General features: G+C 33.3%; 1 protein-coding gene across 1 annotated transcript in view; it reads right to left on the bottom strand.

Moving 5' to 3' along the window:
- Positions 1–475: 475 nt before the first annotated feature.
- CDH9 (cadherin 9) overlaps positions 476–22,777 on the bottom strand; it is a 123,159-nt gene continuing 100,857 nt past the window's right edge. Inside the window, exons 8-12 of the mRNA XM_004276370.3 lie at positions 11,281–11,417; positions 10,661–10,782; positions 6,218–6,335; positions 5,884–6,135; positions 476–1,838 (exon numbers count right to left, since the gene is read on the bottom strand). Of these exons, the coding sequence (XP_004276418.1) occupies positions 1,351–1,838; positions 5,884–6,135; positions 6,218–6,335; positions 10,661–10,782; positions 11,281–11,417 (1,117 nt within the window). The 3' untranslated portion in view covers positions 476–1,350. The remainder of the gene's footprint in view (positions 1,839–5,883; positions 6,136–6,217; positions 6,336–10,660; positions 10,783–11,280; positions 11,418–22,777) is intronic.

Raw genomic sequence — 22,777 nt, 5'->3', positions numbered from 1 at the left:
GTGAAGTTTCTGTCTTTCAGTTTAGGTTTTATTCTCCAGACTAATCCAGGGCAAGTTTTCTACATTGCAGTCTTTCAAAATTTGCAAATGATTACTATGCACAATTATCCCTCTCTATTCTTATTTCCTATGTCTTAGATTGTCCATATTCTGTTTTCTGGACAGTCCCAATCATTAATAAAACTTTACATTCCTTATCTCCAGTCTACCTGTCACTAGTTTTTTCAAGATTTCTTCAAATACAATGGCTTCCAACATCCTCAACAAAATTATCAATTAAAAAAACCTCCACTAATTTGTTAATGCACATTTTAAATGTTACCCAAATTATATTTCATCAATTATCTAATCATAAAGAGAAAAGTTGGAACTATCATTTCTCATTCTGAAACTATACTATTGATGAAGGAAGAGTGGTTTAGATTTTTTTCCTCATCTACACATCGCTGACACATAGTTCATTTACTCTCAATAAATTTTACTGGTTGATCCCATAGGAAAGAATTGTACAAAAAAATTAAATTGTTCACAAGTATATTTATAATATTTTTGTATTGTAAATGTGTCTCACATCCTTATTGATGGGTAGACATCAGTGATTCAATAAACACTTGTCCATATTCAAGTGGTTGCAGGAGAAAATCACAACTTGTACCAAAGCTCACTATAGTCCTACCACATTCTATTTCCAAATTACATGCAATAATTTAGCTGCTTTTTCCCCTGAGTAAATCATGTTTTACCTTTAAAGATGTTTAAAAAATGTTATAAGTGAGATTAGAACTGCTTCTAGGAATTAAATAAAGTGAAATTTATTTTTATAAATACTATTTTATTTCACAAAAATATAAAAATATAAATATACATTTATAAAAATATGAATGAATTAACAGAAAGACATTCTTCAACTAAATAAATATGGCAGTAATAGTCATTCCTATTTCTTTAGAGATATATTTTTTCATATTAATTTACAAAGCAGTTGCACAAAGTTTCATTTAATAGTAAAGGTGACAGTTAAGAAAACATTATTTATAAAGTTCTTATATCTAAGCCAAGGCACAAAAAGCCTTTTATGTACTTTTTATCGGTTATTGATGTGATATACTTTCCTTCAGAGATTGTTAGTCAAAGAGGGTGAACTGGTTATTATTACTTTTTAAAATCTATGTCATTCGTGTTCATTCACAGAAACTTACTGATTAAGCAAACTTTTACTAAGACAACACCTAAGTATTGTTTGTAATTTTGATTTTTAAAAAATTTTCCTCCAAGGAAGAGAATGCAGGCCACTCCATCTAGTAACAAAGAGAGTACTTCCACTGATGTCCATGAAGTCATACCATACTCTTAATCTCGGTCACTATCATCACCCCCATACATATCAGCAAGTTTTTTAAAACGAGGCCCCCAGTCGCTGAGGTAACCATAATCTTGGTTACAATCTACTGTGGGAGATTCCAAAGAACTGAGTGAATCTGCTATGGAATCATTCCCTTCATAGGCGTACGTTGCCAGTGAATCATAAGGAGGTGCACTTGGGTCTGAGTCATTTTCTTTTAATCTTCGATGGATAAAATCTTGCACATCAATATTTTCCCACAGAGGTACAGTCCTCCTTATCTGAAAAATTGTTTCAGGCATTACATCCCTTCTAAATTTACTATCTTCTCTTGCTTCTGGATTCCTTAATGTGCCAATGTCAAAAGCTTGGGTATCTTCTTCCCCGCCGCCTTCATCATTGTAGGTCACAATGTTGTCCCGGACATCGTCTTTTGAAATTATCAAAGGTTCCTTTTTTCTTTGCCTCTTCAATGCAGCAAACAGCACAACTAAAACTATTAACAAAAACAAATACAACAACAACAAGAAGAAAAAACCAAAGAGAGAAAATTGTGAGATTCCATGATTCGGGTTTAAATTAATATAGTGCACTTTTGTATTTGTGACCTTGTTGTGGTGAAAGAAGTGTTAAGTTCATTTGGATATAAAGAGTAACTATCCTACACAAATACAGGATGATTTGGGCCAGTGACTGGATGTACTATATTGATAAAGAAACAGATATTGCAATGCCATTTATTTACTTTCAAGACTCAATCTCCTATGGGGCTCTGGCACTGAAAATCTTCAATTATGGCAAATGCATTTAGCCAACTATAAGTATGTAATACCTCATTCTTCCCCAATGCATGTTTGTTTCAAAATACTAAAATTCTAAAGCTACAATCATTATTATCCCAAGAGAAATTCAGTACCAATTTAATATTATCTTAAGGACTCAAGGGAATACAGGCAAAGTATTGCTCACATATATGCATATGTCATGTGTATATGTATGTATAATACATGTTATGTGTATATGTATCATACATATGTACACACACACACACACACACATATATATATGCTACTAATCTCATCTATTCCCATATGTCACATCTGTTTAGTTAATTTCTTTTATTGACCTGGTTTTGAAAGCCTGCTTAAAATCTGAAATATAACTCTATAAGCTACAATATAAAATTAAAACTCAAACTCATCCTTACCTTGTTCTCATCTTACAGATATTACCCTATTTCTGAGGACTTCCTTGATATATAGTTGCATTCAGACTTTGGGGCTGAAATGTTAATTGCGCTCCCTGTAAATGCTGTATTATTATTTACATGCTTATGTTATCAAGTTAACTATGAACTTCCACACATATGACATACTTCCTTATTTCTTGTTATACTACTGGAATTTAAATTATTATGCATGTATTTGACAATGAACATTTGAAATATAAATATATTTTGAAATTTAAAATTACATTTTAAAACATAAGAAAGATCACATGATTTCCAACAAAATACGTTTCCATAGAAAATGAACCAAGTACATAATTTTATACAAAAGAAAGTTAAGAATTAAAGAATATTTTCCAAAAGCATACTTATACATTTCTGGGGAGAAATAAAAACCAGGTTTTCCTTACTTTATGGAAGTTAAATGTTTTGTCAATACTACTGAAGTCTCACTGAAAAATAAGAACATGTTGCCTCAGAAACCTACCATTCATTTTCTCAGTCTTTGTTTTGAGATTACACAAACTCATTTCCATTGAGACTGCACTTCACCATGGCCCTTGAGGCCTCTGTAACTACACTTAAGGCCCATACAATGCTATTGTCATATTGGCCAATACATTTTCCTCAGCTCTTACTAATTGGTAATAAGAAAACAAAAGATTCATTAGAAGTATCTTCACTAACCTCTGCAGATCAGGCTTTGGGTGCCGAGCTATATTCAGAATCATGTTGAAGACATTTTAAAAAACTTTTCATTAATAATGAGACATATCTATACTGTCTTCTGTTAAAGGATGATCATAAATTAAGTCCAACATAGACCTGAAATCCACAAATCTAGTGAATCATGCAGTAGAAAAACAGGGTTCTTTCTAAGTTTAATACTGAATGAATTAATTTATAAATTCTCTATGCATAGAAGAACAACCATATAGTCAAATAGTTTTAAGGGTTTCTTAACTAATATAATGTTTACGAACTTTCACAAATGGTCCTCAGAGTCTGCTCTGAGGGTTTTCTGCTTTGTCAGGCCAGAATTATCTGCTGCTTTTCCCTTGACTGAGGTTTTTAATCTGGTGTATGTGAACGGAATTCAAGGAGACTAAGGTAAGGAGTAGAAAAAAATGCTATATTCTGTAATATAGAAAGTTATATTTTCACTATAACTTGAATTTAACATTTTTTTCTATTATGGATATCAGCATAAACTGTAGTGATAGTAACAGTATGTGTGACTTTTAAACCAATAGAAATCACAGATACTTTATATTGTATTGTAGTTAGGATATATTACAAATAATCATTAGACTTGTTCTAGAACAAAGCACATATGACAATAATTAAACACGTTTTGCTTTTATGTATTTTGTTTAATTTGGATAAATGTATTTCCTTTTGTGTTATATGTCTTATTTTTATAAATTTAAATTATTATTCTAAATAGGTCCATAGCTTCACCTTCACTATGGAAGGTGTCCAAGGAACCAAAAAGATTAAAAAGCCCTGCCCTAGGTTTTAACCCGCTACTTTGCCTTGTAACATAAACTATGAATTACATTTCTTCAAACTGTACGGCAGGATAAGTCTAAAATATTATTGTCCATGCTATATCACCATTGTCCAAGAAGCAGACTCTTCTGACTTCAGAGATATAGAAACTATGTCCAGCCATTAGTATAAAGACGTGAAATAACAGCAGGGATGCTTAAAGAACTTTTATAATGAAACCTTATGAGTTAGAACCCATTTTAACTAAAATAATAGAAAATCATTCCACATTTAGGCAATAAATTGAGAAGGTAAAATACAGGAATTGTGTGCCTTCTATATTTCCTGGGGCAGAAAGATGGCAGACTTCTCAGAATAAAAGAAGCCTTCTAGGATTTCTGCGTAGAGGAAAATATTATCCAATTTAGTTGGATAATGTTATAATATCTAAACCTATCTTTTTGGGTGGATTATGTTCCCTCATGTATGCATGCATGTCTTTATGTGTTAGTATGTGTTATATTAATATTGAAATTAAAAAATCAAATTTGAAATATACATATTTCCATATTGTCCTAAATTAGGAAAGTAGAACTATTTGAGCAAATAAAGCAATATGATATCAGTAGCACTTAGCTAAAGGCGTAAGCCAACATTTAATCTCCATGAGGATACAAAAATATTTTATGGAGGAGTTGAACTTTCTAGCAGCAGGTGGAGATGTGGACTGCTACTGCTGCTGATGGTAGTAGTGTGTTAAGTTCTAAACCGTCCTACGAAAATGTTTTTCTAAATAGTTGGATCATCATAACTGAGACAAATGTTTTCCCCTCACTTTCATCAGTTCCCCACTGAAGTCCTGCAAGAATATCTGGCCAAAGGGATTTTATCCAGATAGCCTGAGAGGATTTGCAGTGAAAAGGAGCCAGCACATATGAGCATTGGGACATAAATTTGGCTAGCTCTCCTGCCCTAAGCATTCATTTTGGATGAATATTTGATGGAAACAAGTTTTGGGGGAATGTGTTACAGTGGAACAACTGTTTAATTGAATTAAATCATTGTCCTGTTAGGGCATGCTCAAAGAAAGCATTTGCACTTGGAAGCATGACTTTATTTAGAAAATATTGCTGGAGGAGGTATGACCACAATGCCATAGTGATATTTTAAGAAATGAGCTTAAAATTTAATTTGGTGTGTTGTGCCTACATTTAACAAATTTTATGAAAAAAAAAAGTTTATCTTACTGTGACAAGTTAAATGCACTGGCCAATTCCATTTATGATATACATAACTTAGTATTTGTTAGGAATATTATTTGTAAAGTAGTCTTTTGTTTTGAGGATAATGCTTAGAAAGGTGGATTCTGAAATAGAATAATCTGGGTTTTAATGCTAGTTAAAACACTTTCTGAATGAGTGACTTTGTGTAAGTTATCTAACCTTTCTGTAGAAGAATAAAAGCATTTACCTTATAGAGTTGATATGAAAATTAAATCAATTATTAAATGAAATGTCCTTAGAAATGGGACGATCTTAGTTAACACTAAACACTATAAATATAAAACATATTTTAAAATATACGTATATATCACTTGCTATTATATCCTTGTTTTCGGTCTCTTTAAAGCTAGAACTATCCACAGTCAAAAACTCAATTGTTTTTCAATTGGAAGAACAATTTTAATAACAAGTTAAAATTTTCAGCCTTTAGCTCTAAAGAAGAGTGCTTTTCAGTGTGCAATCACTGGGTAATGAGGGAGAGAATTCCTTGAGTTGAATGAGCATATCTCAGGGGCATATCTTTCAGGGGCATAGTTTACCAAGTAGTATGATGACACAGAGAAGGATAGCGATGAGAGCTCCCGTGCTCAGGCCAGCAGAGAGGACCAAGGCCTCGGCATTGCAGGACTGCATGTTACCTTGATTATCACAGGCACACACACGAATGGTGAGTGTGCCAGTGCTGCTTTGGATTGGATAATCATTGTCAAAGATTAAAATTGGCAGCAGATACGTGCTCATTTTGTTGCGGCTATACCCATCTTTTCGAGTCATGATTCCTGCTGTATTATCTGAAAAAACAAAAGGTCAGACCAGTTTTAAAATTTTGCCTCTTAAGGTTTCATAATATTTGTCTTCAAAAATGTTCTGTACCTTTATTATCTACAATGGTGAAGTTTGGATTGAGGGGGAATTCTGGCACTGGTTCAAAGAAGAATTTGTGGCCTCGGGGAGGATCATCTTTGTCCATGACACTGACAGTCTGAATCAACTAAAACGAAAGAAAAATTAATTAAATAGAGCACACAAAGCAACTCTTGTTATTATAAGATATTTTAAATCAGTGTTTGAGCTTTAAATATATCACTGAAATTAAATACTGAAATTAAACAAAAAATTCCATTTTCAGAAAATTTTGCCAAGATTTTTTTTGTAGTTCTGTCTAATGTAACTTATTTAATGAAGAATGAAAAATGACCATCAAGTATCAGTTTGCAGAGCACCTCTATGGATCATTATCTGATTCCTGGCCACTATAGTATCCAAGAAAAGAAAAGAAAAATTTGATCACGCCAGTCTTTTGTCTTTTAACATTGTTAATATATACTACCAGCCCATTTTATTATGAATTGGTTACCAATATGTTGCCTCCACGAGATAATGATTGTTTCAAAGGCAAAGGACATAACAGAGGTGTTTTTTTTAAAAAAACAAAAGTGCTTAGCACAACCACTCCTGGAGATTAAGGAAACTATAAATATAGTTTTGGGAATATGAGCAATATGCCATATAATATGAGAAAGGAGAAGATTTTAAAGCTGGGGGCACCGTAATTACAATCATATTGCATACTTTATTCAAATTGTTTGCTCTTCTTTTTAATGGTATTTGCAAAATTTAGAAGAATATACAAATGAATGCTTCTAAAGTTTTGTAAAATCATTGTTGAATTTGAGAAATTATAGCACCTCTCCGCTGTGCTCCCTGTAGGTCAGAGGTGTACCATAGTGTGAAGATGGAGCAGCAAATGACAGGTTGGGCAGAAAAATTCCATTGAGCATTTTATTGTGGATAAAACACAGAGCTACACATCAGGGTGCCTGTTTTCCAGTCCTGGGTCTGCCGTCTGTGTGATTTATAATTACAGTCATTTAATTACCATTACTTTCAAACTTCTCTTCTACAAAAACAAATAGTGGCACCACTTCCAGGTATAATAGTCTAACATTCTGTGATGAAGAATTATTAGAATTTCACAGTAGTTTAATGTATCCATTGTTTTGGTTATTGTGTATCTTCTATGGCCATACCAACCTGCATACTCACTAGTTAATACTTTTTCCTCTTTGATATTAACTATAATTTTGTTCATTTTATTGACAGAGACACATGTAACCTTATGTGTCTTTATATAATACTTCTGAAAGTGCATAATTATTAATATAAACTTGATATGATTTTTCTCCTTACAAGATTGGCACATGACATAGAAAAATTTATATAAGATCTAATATTCTTGCTCAAACTTCTGTTCCAGAAGAGCAATAATGTAACAAATATTTAGTAATATTTTAATCATAAGCATCATTGATCCTTTCATTGTATGCCTGAGTTCTTGAAATGATTAGATGAGCCATTGTTTAAACATATTTTAAGAGAGAATATATATCAGTAGCTTGACATCTATATTATGTTTTATTTTTAACCTTGTTAATTTTAACAGGAAAATTGTTTTCCGATTATATGAACAATGACATAGACATGTTAATAGCAGTAGTATATATTAAAAGAATTTTAATTAGTTAATATCAATTATACTTTATCATTATCAAATATTAATTTTGTAATATATAAATAACTCACATGAAACAATAAAAAAGCATGCTAATAGATAAATAAGTAAAGAATATCTACAGGCTATTATCAGTTGACTTTGTGTGCCTTCAAATTATATGTTTAAGACCTAATCCCCAGTACCTGTGTTGTGACTTTATTTGGAATAAGCTCTTTGCAGGTGTAATCAAGTTAAGATGAGGTCATACCGAATTAGGGTGGACCCTAATCCAGTGAATGGAGTTCTCACAAAAAGAGGGAAATATGGACACAAATAGAGATACAGAAATAATATCATATAACAATGGAGACAGAGATTGGAGTAATTTGGGTCCACAAACCAAGGAACGCTAAGAATCACCAGCAAACACAGAGGCTAGGAAGTGGCAAGGAAGGATCCTCCCCTAAAGCCTTCTGAGAGAGCATGAACCTGCTGACCCATTGATTCTGGACTTCTAGCCTCCAGAACCGTGCCAAAGAATACATTTCTGTTGTTTCAAGCTATCTAGTTTGTGTAAATTTGTCATGGTAGCCTTGGGAAACTAACATAGCTATAAAATGTTTAGCCTCAATAATTTTGGAGGAATTCATGTTAAAATTATTATGAGGGCTTCCCTGGTGGCACAGTGGTTGAGAGTCTGTCTGCCGATGCAGGGGACACGGGTTCGTGCCCCGGTCCGGGAAGATCCCACATGCCGTGGAGCGGCTGGGCCCGTGAGCCATGGACGCTGAGCCTGCGTGTCCGGAGCCTGTGCTCCACAATGGGAGAGGCCACAACAGTGAGAAGCCCACGTACCGCAAAAAAAAAAAAAAAAAATTATTATGAGATTTTACATATTGGTAGATAGTATTTAAAATTTAGTATTGCCCAATAAATGAGCAATTATACACATTTAGTGGAAGTTATTACTAGGTATATAACATATTCTGAGCACTATTTGGAAGCATTGATGAGTATTTATAGATAAAATTTATTTCTTCTTTGAGGATTTCATCAAAGAAAAATGATTCCAGGTAGTATACAACTATACATGTATTATAATGCTCACTGTAGTGCTGTCTGCTAGAGTAACATTTTGTTGGTAAACCAAATTTCCATTAATAAATGGGTAGTTGAATGAGCTAACTAATGTGTAGCTATGCTCTGCAAAGTAAGCAGCAAATTAAAAATAATCGAACTGAGAATATGCCCATTACTTGTTACGAAGTGAAAAAAGGAAAACAGTTTTTTTTTTTTTTTTTTTTTTTTTTTTTTAGCGGTACGCGGGCCTCTCACTGCTGTGGCCTCTCCCGTTGCGGAGCACAGGTTCCGGACGCGCAGGCTCAGCGGCCATGGCTCACGGGCCTAGCCGCTCCGCAGCATGTGGGATCTTCCCGGACCGGGGCAGGAACCCTTGTCCCCTGCATCGGCAGGCGGACTCTCAACCCCTGCGCCACCAGGGAAGCCCAGGAAAACAATTTTTAATCCAAATAACTGTGTAATGATTCTTTGCTGGTGAAAAGAAAATAAAAACTTCATTTGTATTTCTGTGTATGTAAGTGGAATGTGGTATGTACCTCTTTCTTAGTCTGCTTGAGCTGCCATAACAAAACACCATATACTGAATGGCTTAAATAGCAGAAATTTATTTTCTCACAATTCTGGAGGTTGGAAGACCGAGATCAATGTATCAGCATAGTGGGCTTCTAGTGAGAGGTCTCTTCCTGGCTTTCAGACAGCTTCCTTCTTGCTACATCTTCACATAGCCTTTCCTTTGATCGTGTGTATGACAATAGAGGGTGATCTCTCTGGTGTCTCTTCTTTAATGGACACTAATACTGTCAGATCAGAGCCCCACTTTATGACCTCATTTAACCTTAATTCCTTCCTTATAGACCCCCATCTTCAGATGATACAGCCACACTGGGGGATAGGGCTTCAACATATGAATTCTGAGGGGGCAGAAATATTCAGTTCATTACAATCTCTACTGGAATAGAAGAAAGACTATATTTCACTTTATTTTCTATATTAAAAGAACATGATAGAATTATATATGATTCTTACCATCTACCTACTTTTTCCTCAAGGAAATATCTAAATAACTCGTTAAAATTTCTTTCAATAACATTTATGTAGTTTGTATTTGTAAAATACAGTATTTGTATTTGTAAAATACTGTAGTAGTGTAAAAAATGAACATATTCTGCATTTTCTTAAAATTACTTTAGAGATACCTGAAATATTACTTTATATGAGGACTTTTTAACTCTTGTACACTCTTTTTTATCTCACTAATACTAAAGTCAAAAAATCAGAAACAAAATATAACTTGTCTCAAACCAAAATGTCCTGATTGAGCAACTCAAAGTAGCAAAATGTAATCAACAAGACAATTATTATGATTTCCTTTATATTAACACAATTTTATTTTCATACTTCATGTTTTATTTAATAATGTATGTTCATTCTATTCATGACTATAGCTCAGTATCAGTATGATTATGAATCCAGGTAGGAAATTTTTATATATGTGATATTCATTATGTACCTAGTCTATAAATTAAAGCATATATTATAATTTTTCCTATTATATCATAGATTATAAAATATTTAAAAAATCATCTTTTTAAGATTATTGTGATTTTTTTGGTAAGGAGAGATAAACAAGTGACAAAGAAGACTGACAATAGTTTGCATGAAAAAAAATGTGCAAGTAAATTAATGTAGTGTCATCTGCCTTTGTGAAGAGAAAATTTTTTGTTAAGTTTATAATAACTTACCTGCCCAGGTTTTGCATTTTCACAGACAAATGTTTCATAGTACATGGCAAGTTCTGGAGCATGGTCATTTATATCCAGAATTCTGATGAAAACAGGAATGCGGCTACTTTGTTTTGAGTTATCTGCAATGAGAACATGTGTAAGATTTCAGTCTCATTTACAGAGTAGTAGTGATATTGCTTGCCCCGTTTGTAACTTAGCAACAGATCATTTCTGTGGTGTTCACTTCTTGATTGGATTGCTGATGGATATCTCAGCTTTCTTACACGGTTCAGATGAAGAGCATGACAGAAAGAGGAGAATATAATTGAGAGTGAATATTATTTGTAAGAGATAATTTTCTTAGACTGATTAATTATTTTTATGAGGTTAGATTATATTTTTATCCTACAGTGAGATGTAAAAGAAAATCAAGTTTAAAATAAAATGAATATTTGATAATCATTCAAATAATTTAAAAATCCAACACATTCTAAATCATTTCTCTCAGCTCTTGCTGAGAGAATTAATTCAGCAAGAGTGGAAATTCATTCCACTCAAGTGAAAGAGTCTACTTAATGCTATTATTTTACTACTTTGGTGAAAAATAATGTGTTCAGGTGGATGTATTTCCAACTTACTTATCTCTGTGGCTGTAATGGTGATGTTATGCCAAGGGGTTGACTCCCGGTCAAGAGGCTTCAAAGTGAAAATAGAACCATTTTCTGAGTGAATACTGAAAATCCGGTCCATATCCGAATGCCGATCAACAGAGTATCTAGCAGAAAAGAGACTCATAATTCCAGGCATTGTTTTAAAATTATTAATTCATCTACCATTTCTTAAAGTTATAGGCAGTTCACATGATGGTCTGATAAATATGACAAGTAAAATACCGATAATTTTCTTGAATTTTTATTTAATGTAATTGTCATTTAGATAATTTGATGTAGTTGGCTGTTTTCATTATTACTATTCTATGATATGTGTACTTCAGAGTCCTTAGTTATACTCATGAATCCTTGTGGCAGCTTTTAAGTGAGTTTTTAATTGTCACTTGATTAATTTATCCTATCATAGACCTATTGCAGTGCTTGAGACATATTAAAGTCATATTAAAGTTGATAGAGTAAATTGCATTGGATAAATTGAAATTATGTTGAAAATAACACATAAAAACATATGTCCACAGAGTCCTTATAAGTGAATGTGCAGAGGTTGTTGTAAAATACATGGCTCTTGAATGGTTCTCTATTCAGAGATCATTTCAGCTGAATCAAAGGTCTTCCTCCAATCTCTCCCTTTAGCCTTTTCCAAATAAAAACTGAAATGACAAAGAACCACAGATGTACTAGCTACCATTTTTGCATGTTTGAGATTTCTGCTGCTGAGTGTTTAATTGAGCCGTGTAGGAATCTACGTGTGTCTCAAACATTAATGTTCATATGCGTCACATGGGGATGTTGGTAAAAACAGATTCTGATTCAGTAAGTCTAGTGTGGGAACTGTTATTCTGCATTTCTAAAAAAACTCTTAGGTGAATCCCATGTTGTAAAGTCCATAGATAAGGCTTTGTATAGCAAGGTTAAGACCATGCGATAAACTGGTTAGAATAAGGACAGCCAAAGGAGCAACAATGACAAGAGAACTAACACACTAATCAGCATCTGGTGGCATCCTCATTTTTCTAGGTTTCTATTAAAGACACTTAGCAAATGAACTCCCTTTTAATCTGGTGAATTAGGGAATTAACAACTCCCATTATAAATCCATAATATATCCACTATCAGGCACTGACTTTGACAAAAAATAGACATTTAGGTTTCTAAACATTGTGAAACATTGGCAGTTTTTAAAATATTGGATAAAAGTACATTTATCTAAATTCGATGATTTCTTTGGGTTATTTTAATAAAGAACATGTGACTTAGTCCATTATTATAAGGACTGTGCTTAACTTAAGGGATCCGTTAGTAAACTCAGATTTCAAAAATTTTAACAACTTAATATAGTATATGATGGTGCTTACCTAATTTACTTTCTGCTAAATTTTGTAAAATTATTGTTTCAAACTCAAAAATACTGCTTCAAAGTGAGTATTTGGGCATGTGGAAAATATACATATTACATGTATATATATTAGATTTCATCTCAAAGATAAAATAGCTAAAATCTTAGCACAGTTGGTCTCAGATTTCTTCCTGTACCTCACTCCCAAAATATGAAACCAGGACATTCACCTTGTTATCCTTTGGAAGTGTTGTGCAGTGTACAATAGAGCCACATGGAAATGGTAGTATTCCCTTATTTTTGCAATAATTATGATTGTAATTTTTCTACATGGTTGCTATAAAAAGAATTTGGGGATTTAGAAAAAAAAAACTCATGTGACATATGGTCGCTGCCCAAGATTAACTATCCTTCTGGGGTGGGAAATCCTAAGTAAATAGAGAAAAATTTTAAACCTAAATATAAAAATAATTATATAAAAATGCATAGTAGTGTATATATTTCCTAGAAGCAAAAGTTATGTTGAGTTTTAACTAAGCATTCATTGTCAGACAAGGATCTGAGAAAGTTCTTATTTTTTAAAATACTCATTGATGTACTAAGATCAAGAATAAAAGTCATATGAAATTTTCTTTTTAATTTTTATTGCTTAAATAGTGCTAAGACAAAAGATAATAGAGTGTTTCCTATGTCTAGGTTTCAGTCCTCCTACAATTTAGTTCCTAATGTGGCCTGAGAAACATTGGAACATTTAAACATTAAACATTGGAACATTTAAAAAATGGTTTTTTTTTTCCTGAAGTACTTACACCAAATTCTGCTTATGAATACAAACAATCCTAAAAGGAACACAAAGAAAGCAAATAAAAGACCATAACCACATAACCACATCTATGTGTTGAATGAATCTCAATTCATAATATTCACCTGTATATATTTATCTCCATTGTTGGAAAGGTCAGTAGTTAACCATTATCTGCTTATCGCTGAATAGATCTTGGATTCCTTCCTATCACTTGCATCAAAGATCAGAAGTAAATTAAAAATCGCTTTTTACCCATTGCTACATGCCCTAGAGATTAGCATGGAGATTTCTATGATTGAGGAATAGTTAACAATTCTAACATTATACAAATCTAGCTTTGACTCACTTTGAGCTTATGTGGGATCAAAATAGGTCTGTGTTTCTGGCTGCCCTACTCTTAGGTTCAACCTTGAAAAGCACTGTTTTCAAGTTAATAATTCATGAAGGAGAGTCACTTTGATGATTTTTAAATAGTTCACTTTAACATTAACACTGCAAACTTCCAGATCTGTATTTATAAATTTGCCCCACTGCAAATGATGTCTTGCAGTTTTTCAAAGCCCAGAGATAATTTTCATTTATTTATCAGCCAGTGCTCTATTTTCAACACAATAGGATGTTCTGGTTTACCTATTAATAATAAGTACACTGGATTACAACAAATGACCAAAAAGAGGCTGATAAACACATAACGCGAGACAAAACTGTCTCTATATCCCAGCAGATGGCTTGTTAAAACAATACTTTATTGATCTCATTATATTGAATTTATAGCAATGTTTTAAAAAAGATCATCGGCATAATTTTTTGAATGAATATGTTTTGCAGAAACAGGAGCCAATCACATAGGCAGCAAAAATAACAAGGTAAAAAGATGACAAGTGAGCTGACACTGTGGAAGCTGAACTCTGGTTCTAGTTTGTTTGTTTTTTAAGCGCTACAATTAAGAATTAAACACATAGCAGATCCCTATATTTTCACCTACTACAAAAAAACATGTAAATTAAATTACAACAGAACAAATCAGTAATATGTAGGAATACATCAAAGATAGTATTCCTTTTCCTTTCCTGAATTCCAGGTACATCTTCCACTAAGTCAATATAATTAGGCTATGAGTTTGCTCACTCCTTTCCAGCTACTGCTTTCCAGAAATGTGTTTTCTAGCTACAAACTATGAAACCTTCCTTGAGAATGGCTATACTGCTTCAACAAATAGTTCAAACCTTTATTTTTTTCCAAATATTATTGACATGATTTTAAAATTACTATTATTTTACTCTAATAAAATCAAGCAAATATTAAAGAAGTACTGGTATATATGAAGGCACTTATTCCAGTTTATGGTGGAATCATGTACATTTTATGGTGACATAACTAAATTTCTCACTAGCAAGTTTGTTTTGTATTTACTTCTCTATTTGACTGCGGTAGAACTGATTTCTTCTAAAATTCGTTGAACCTTTAAATATGTTGAGCATAAAATTGGTGTGAAATGAGACAACATGTTCTTTCAGAACCTGTAAAGCTATAATCAACCCTATAACTTAGGAAATCCATGATTACTAATGAGGTGAAGTGGAGCTGACAACAGCTGCTAATTGTAACCATAATCTTATGTTGCAAGTGGCAGATGTATTTCAGAAAATATGTTTGTTGAACAGATTTACTGGTGGGTGAGAATTACTTCCCAAACTTTCCCTGGAAAATGTTCCATGATGTTTATCATAGCCTATTTCTGCTCTGGGGATCAGTCATCCTTCTAAATCCTATCAGAGCAAATGAAAGAGTTAAATATTATAATGTTGTCTCCTTGTTGAATTATTGCTGTTTTTTCACACTATAATTGAATATCTAAAGGTTTTTTTTTGCATACATTTTTATGCTAACAGGAATCAGTCTAATGTTATATTTTCAGGCATGGCCTTATATTTTGTCAGACTTGACAGTATAATTTTAGGAACATAATTTCAGATTCATTTGTTCTCCAAATATTTTTCTTCCCTTTGTCATAATTCTTGAGATTTTACAGGTAAAACTACTGCTCACTGTTTTTTCAAGACTTGAGTACCCTATAAAAAGTAATTATTTTTGGAAGAGCTATGGACTTAAAAAGGTATTAGCCACTTTTATATACCATAAAACAAGGTTGCAAGTTTTACTATCAGTCTCTGATCAAGAAATTTTTCTCCTAAAATTGTATCATGAGGAAATTATCAGATATATATCTCCAGACAATCTAAATTTTCATCAGTGATGCATTACCTACATGATAGTATGTTATCCATACAATAGAAGTTTATCAAGGACTGTAATGACATTAGCAAATACTCACAATTAGTAAAATACATAAACCCATATATATTATATAAGCTCTACTTAATTAAAAAAATAGGAGATTGATAAACTGTTTAAAAGATGAAGTACTTGGTGGAAGTAGAATAAATAGCACTGGAGTATCTACTGAGGGGAGAATTATAGATGTCTTATTTGCTACAAAATTACCTATGCAATCCATTTTTTCTAAAATGAATGGCTACAATTATATTATCAAAAACATGTTCAAAATGGTATTTTGAATGTCCTCTTCAATTATAAAATGACAGGGGCTGGATTTACCACACACACACACACACACACACACACACACACCCTCCCAAAACCCACTAAAATCCAAATAAAAAATATATATGAAACAATTATTTTTGAAGCATTGGATACCAGGAGACAGAGAGGGTAATTCCTGAGAAAAGAGGAAGAAATGAGGTGATCCTCAAAACTGGCTGCTGCCTGGGAGGGTTTCTAAACAATAATGCAGGAAGTGGGAGCCCAGATGGAGCCTGTCAATCCCTTGAATTCAGGAGATAATGCTGAGAGTCCAGGGAGACCAAAGTGGGTAGAATTTGCTGGGCAGAGGACTTCATAGGATAGAGCTTCACAGAGAGAGAGCCACAGAAATATTAAGAGGATCCTGCTCAACTCTTCAGCTGAGTGCTAATCAGAGCATGCATGAGAGCAGATAAAATGAAGCCATAGATGTAACCAATTATAAGGGCCATAGGGAGCACAATTGAACTGGCATGTGTCTGGAAATAATTCCCATCAGCCAAAGTAGAAAACTCATAACTCATGGGGCTTTGGTAGAATTTCAGAACTGTCTTACTTGATTTATGGGGCAAAATTAGATCTAGACAAAGGGCTGCTAAAGCAAGGGCCAAAAGGTTTAAGCTGTTTCAGGTAACTTAGCCACACATCTGAACACAGATCAATAGTATTTATAGAAATGAAAAGCTATCACACAGTTAACACAGCATAAACACAATATTTGTCAGGCAATCAAAAATCACAGGTAAGCAAAAATGGGAAATGTGACTGCAAAGAAAAATCTGTCAATTGAAACTAACCCAGAAATGACACGGTTGACAGAATTAGCTGACAGTGGTATTTAAAAAGTTATTTAAAATGCATTCTCTATATTTAACTAGAGGAAAGGTTAAGGAAATAATATAGGTAGATAAATAGATAGATATAGATATATATCTTCCATAGAACTTCTAGAGGAGAAACTACAGTCTGTGAGTTGAAAATTATACTCTGATGGAATTAAAGCAGGTTAGATATTGCAGGAAAAAAAAATAGTAAACTTGAAGGTGAATGGGAAATATTTTAAATAATTAAGGTGGGGGGATTAAAAATTAGAGCACCAGTGAGCTGTGTTGCACTTTCAAGACACCTAACATAATTAAATGATCTAAAAGAGAGGAGGGTAGGGTAAAATTATTGAAGAAAGAGTGGTTGAAAAGTTTTCCAAGTTTAAGAAAACTCATAAACTCACAGATCCAAGAAGCTTAATAAACTTCAAGTACAAAATATATGAAGCATGTTATAGAAAATCACATCGTAATCAAATTGCTTAAAACCAGTGACAAAATTTAAATGCATCCTAAGGAACAACTAAGTTACAAAGAGAAAAAATAAACATAAAGGCAGTGAAAAATCTTTACTATAGAGCTAGGTAAAAAAAAAAAAAAAACTACCCTCAATCTAAAATTCTATACCCAGCAAAAAAAAAAAAAAAACAAAGAAATGAAAGAGTGATAACATAAAAAAAGGAAATAAAAAGGAATGCAAAATAAAATACAGTATTAATCCAAAGAAAGCAGAAAATAAGAAAGATGAAACAAAGATTGAGCAATAAGAAAACAAATAGCAAGATGATAAATTAGACCTAATAGTATCAATAGTCACATTAAATATACATGGTCTAAACATCACAATTAAAAGGAACAGAATGTTACATTGTGCAATAAAGCAAAACACAGCTATATGAGTCTATAAGGAACATATTTTAAATACAAAAGCAGAAATTGACTAATAGCATCATACTTAATAATGAAAAACTAATTTCTTCATAAGGCAAGGAGGAAGGAAAGGACTTCTCTTCTTATCACTTCTATTTAGCATTGTCCTGGACATTCTTGCCAGTGCAATAAAGCAACAAAAAATATAAAATATGTTCTTGATATATAGACATAAAACCACAAAACATGGCTGAAAAAACCCTCCATGAGTGGAGAAATGCACATTGTATATGGATTAATATATTCAATATCATTAAGTTATTATCAATTCTGCCTACATTGATCAATGGACTCAACACAATCCCAATGAAAATTTCAGGAGACTCTTTTATAGCACTTGATATATGAAAATGTAAAGGGCCTAGAATTACCAAGCAACTTCAGGTAGAAAAAAAAAAAAGTTAAATGATGAATACTACCTAATTTACAGACTTTTTTTATAAAGCTATACAACAGTATGCCATTTTTGTAAACATAGATAAATATATAATTGGAATAGAAGAGACAGTCCAGAGTTAGTTTCATACTTATATAAACAATTGAGTTTTGACAAATGTACAAAGTTTATTCAGTGAAAAGTATAGTCTTTTCAACCAATGGTGCAGGAAACATATAGGAAACTAACCATATACAAAAAAGAAAAAAAAAACTTTGATCCATAACTCACACCATATAAAAATTAACTTAAAATGAATCATAGATATAAATATGACTAAAAGCAATAAATCTCCTACATGAAAAAAAACAGAATGAGAATTTTGAGATTAGGCAGATGCTTCCTATATAAGACACTAAAAGCTTCATCCATAAATTTAAAAGTTAATAAACTGGATTTTACTAAAATTGAGAATTTTTGCTTTTTGAAAGTCACTTTAAGGAAATGGATATACAATCCACTGACTTGGGGAGAATATATTTGCAAATCATATATCTGATAAAGGACTTGTATCCAGTGTGTGTGTGTTTGTGTGTGTTTGTGTGTGTGTTTGTGTGTGTTTGTGTGTGTGTGTGTGTGTCTTCAAATCAATAACAAAGACATAACCCAGTAAAATTTAGGCAAATTTTGAATAGACACTTCATCAAAAAACATATATTGGTGACATATAAACATATGAAAAAAATTCTCAACATCATTAGCCATAAAGGTAATGGAGATATTATTATACATCTATTAGAATGGCTAAAATTAAAATAGTTGACAGTACCAAGGGTTGGTGAGGATGTAGAGAAATTGGAACCATCACACATGCTGATAGGACTTTAAAATTGTATAACCATTTTAAAAGTTAGACATATAACCACCACATGTTCCAATCATAACCCTCCTAGATATTTACTCTAGAAAAGTGAATGCATGTAACTATACAAATACTGATACACAAATATTTGTATGTGTACTTATATACAAATGTGTGTAAATGTATTGTAATATCCAAGTATTTGAAACAACTCAAAATATCAATGAATAAGTACAGATAAGCAATGAACAGATAAGCAAATTGTGGTATTTCCACACTTTGGAATACTATTCAGCAATTAGAAAATTAAACTATTAATGTACACAACAATACGGAAAATCTCAAGATAGTTATGCTAAATGAAAGAAGTTGGACAGAAGAGAATAAATACTGTATGATTTCATTTGTATAAAGTCAAGAAAATCCAATCAAATTTAATCTATATTGCCATAAAGTAGTTCATTGTTTGCCTGGGAACAGGGTTTGGTTCCAGGATGTTTGGGAGGGAAGTATTACAAAGGGGAATTAGGAAACTTTGGGGGACGATTTTGGGGATATTTTAATAGGTGTACTAACATGCTTCACCCACCAGTGGGCTGGTACTTGCCCTGGGACCAGCCTCATCAGCCAGTGGGCAGGCACAAGCCCCAGGACCCCCTGGGCCCTATCCCTACCCCACAGAAGGCTGGCACCAACTCTGGGGCCCCTGGTCCCTGAAACCAGAGACTCCAATACCCAGCTCTGCCACTAGTGCCCAGAACTAGCCACAGTACCCAACATCACCCACTTGTGGGCAGACACCAGTCCAGGGATCCCCTGGGACCTCGCCCTGTCCAACAACAGGCTGACATGAAATTCAGGATCCCTGGCCCCACAATCACCCCAGTCACCAGCTCTGCCCACCTGTGGGCCAGTAATAGCCCCGGGATATCTGGGGCCCCAGAGCCAGCTACCATGTCACCCTGCCCCTTGAGACCCAGCAGCCTGCAGCCTCCACACAAGGCAGAGCCTGGTAACCAACTAGACCTGGGGCCAGCCACTCCTACCAGACCATCTGCAATACTCAATCTGCCTCAACAGAAGAACCATGCAGGCCACATGAGGGCACCCCTAGAGGATATAGCTCTGGTGACTAGAGGGGAGTGCACTGCTGGAGCACATGGGTTATCTACTACAAAAGGTCACTTCCAGGGTCAGGAAATGTAACCAACCTACCAAATACATAGAAATAAAAACAGCAGATTAGGCAAAATGAGGTGACAGAGCAATATGTTCCAAATGAAGGAACAAGATAATACCCCACAAGAAGGAGTAAGTGAAGTGGAGAGAAGCAATCAACACAATAAAGAGTTCAAGGTAATGATCATAAAAATGTTCAAAGAACTTGGGAGAAGATTGGATGAACAAAGTGACAAGTTAGAAGATTTTAACAAAGAGTTAAGAAAATATAAAGAAGAACCAAAATACATGAGGAATACAATAACTGAAATAAAAAATAGACCAGAATGAATCAACAGATTAGATGATACAGTAGAACACATCAGCAAGCTGGAAGAAGACAGAGTAGTGGAAATCACTGAAGCTGAACAACAAAAAGAAAAAAAATAATAAAAATAAAGGAGGACAACTTAAGAGACCTCTAGTACAACATTAAGCATACTAAGATTCACATTTTGGGGTCCAGAAGGAGAAGAGAGAGAAAGGGGCAGAGAACATATTTGAAGACATTATAGCAGAAAACTTCCCTAACCTGAGAAAGGGAACAGGCATTCAGGCCAAGAAGCAGAGTCCAAAACAGGATCAACCCAAAGAGGACCACACCAAGATATATCATAACTAAATTACAAAAATTAAAGAGAGAATATTAAAAGCAGCAAGGAAAAAGCCACAAATTATGTACAAGGGAATTCCCATAAGGCTATCAGTCAGCTTTTCAGCAGTTACTATACAGGCCAGAAGGGAGTGACACAGTATATTTAAAGTGATGAAAAGGGAAAAACCTACAAGCAATAATACTCTCCCGGGCAAGGTTTCATTCAGATTTGATGGAGATATCAAAAGTTTTACAGACAAGCCAAATCTAAAGAGTTCAGCACCACCAAACCAAATTTAAAGAAAAAGGATTTCTCTGAGTAGAAAAGAAAAGCAGAACTAGAAATAGAAAATTACAAAAGGAAAAATCTCTTTTGTAAAGATAAGTATACAGTAAAGGTGGTAAATCAACGATGTATGAAGCTAGTAGGAAGGTTAAAAGACCAAAGTGGTAAAATCATCTATATATATATAATAAATAACTAAGGGATACACAAAACAAAAAGATATAAAATATGATGTCAAAACAGTAAATGTGGAGTGGGGCTGGGGAGTAAAAAATGCAGGGTTGTTAAATTTTGAGTTTAAGAGGTCTGAAACTTAAAATAATCATATATATATGGATGGCTATATATAAACCTCATGGTAACAACCTCACGGTAACTCTCAACAAACAAAAGTTCAGGACCAGATGTCTTCACAGATGAATTCTACCAAACATTTATAGAAGAGTTATTACCTATCCTTCTCAAATTATTCCAAAAATTTAAAGAAGAATGAATAATTGCGAACTCATACCAAGAGGCCAGCATCATCCTGATACCACTCAAGCATCTATAGCAGATACATACATGCAAATGGAAAGGAATCCAAGCAAAACACTAAAGGCAGCCATCAAATCAAAAGGGAGAAGAGAAAACGAAGAAGATAGGAACAAAAAAGAACTATAAAACCACCCCTAAACAATTAACAAAATGGCAGTAGGTACTTACCTCTCAGCAATTACTTTAAATGTAAATGGACTAAGTGAAAAAAACATAATGACCCAAAACCTTTGGGATACAGCAAAAACAGGTCTAAGAGAGAGGTTTATAGCAAGAAAAGCCTATCTCAGGAAACAAGAAAAACCTCAAAGAAACAACCTAACTTTACATCTAAAGGAACTAGGAAAAGAAGAAAAAATAAAATCCAAAGTTAGTAGAAGGAAAGCAGTTATAAAGATAAGAGCAGAAATAAATGAAATAGAGACCAAAAAAAAAAAAAAAACCCACAATAGGAAAGATCAATAAAACTAGGAGCTGGTTCTTGGTAAAGATAAACAAAATTGATAAACTTTTAGCCAGACACTTTAAGAAGAAAGAGAGAGGGCCCAAATTAACAAAATCAGAAATGAAAAAGGAGAAGTTACAACCTACATCACAGAAATACAAAGGATCATAAGAGATTATTATGAACAATTATACACCAAGAAAATGGACAACCTAGAAGAAATGGACAAATTCTTAGAAATGTGCAACCTCCCAAGATTGAACCAGGAAGAAATAGAAAATTATTATTTTATTACCAGTAATAAAATTGAATCAGTAATTTAAAAAAAAATCCCAACAAACAAAAATCCAGGACCAGATATTTTCTCAGATGAATGCTACCAAACATTTATAGAAGAGTTAACACCAATCTCTCAAACTATATTCCAAAAAATTAAAAAGGATAAGAGGTCAGCATCATCCTGATACCAAAACCAGATGAAGATAACACAAAAAAATTACAAGCCTATACCACTGATGAACAAAGATGCAAGAATCCATAACAAAATGTTAGCAAAATGAATTCAACAATACATTAAAAGGTTCATACCCCATGATCAAATGGGGTTTATCCCAGGGAAGAAAGGATGGTTCAGTATTTGCAA

This window comes from Orcinus orca, chromosome 3 (genome assembly GCF_937001465.1).
Source record: "Orcinus orca chromosome 3, mOrcOrc1.1, whole genome shotgun sequence".
Lineage (NCBI taxonomy): Eukaryota > Metazoa > Chordata > Mammalia > Artiodactyla > Delphinidae > Orcinus > Orcinus orca.
The sequence above is the reverse complement of the archived record's forward strand: the minus strand, read 5'-3'. Positions and strand labels throughout refer to the sequence as shown.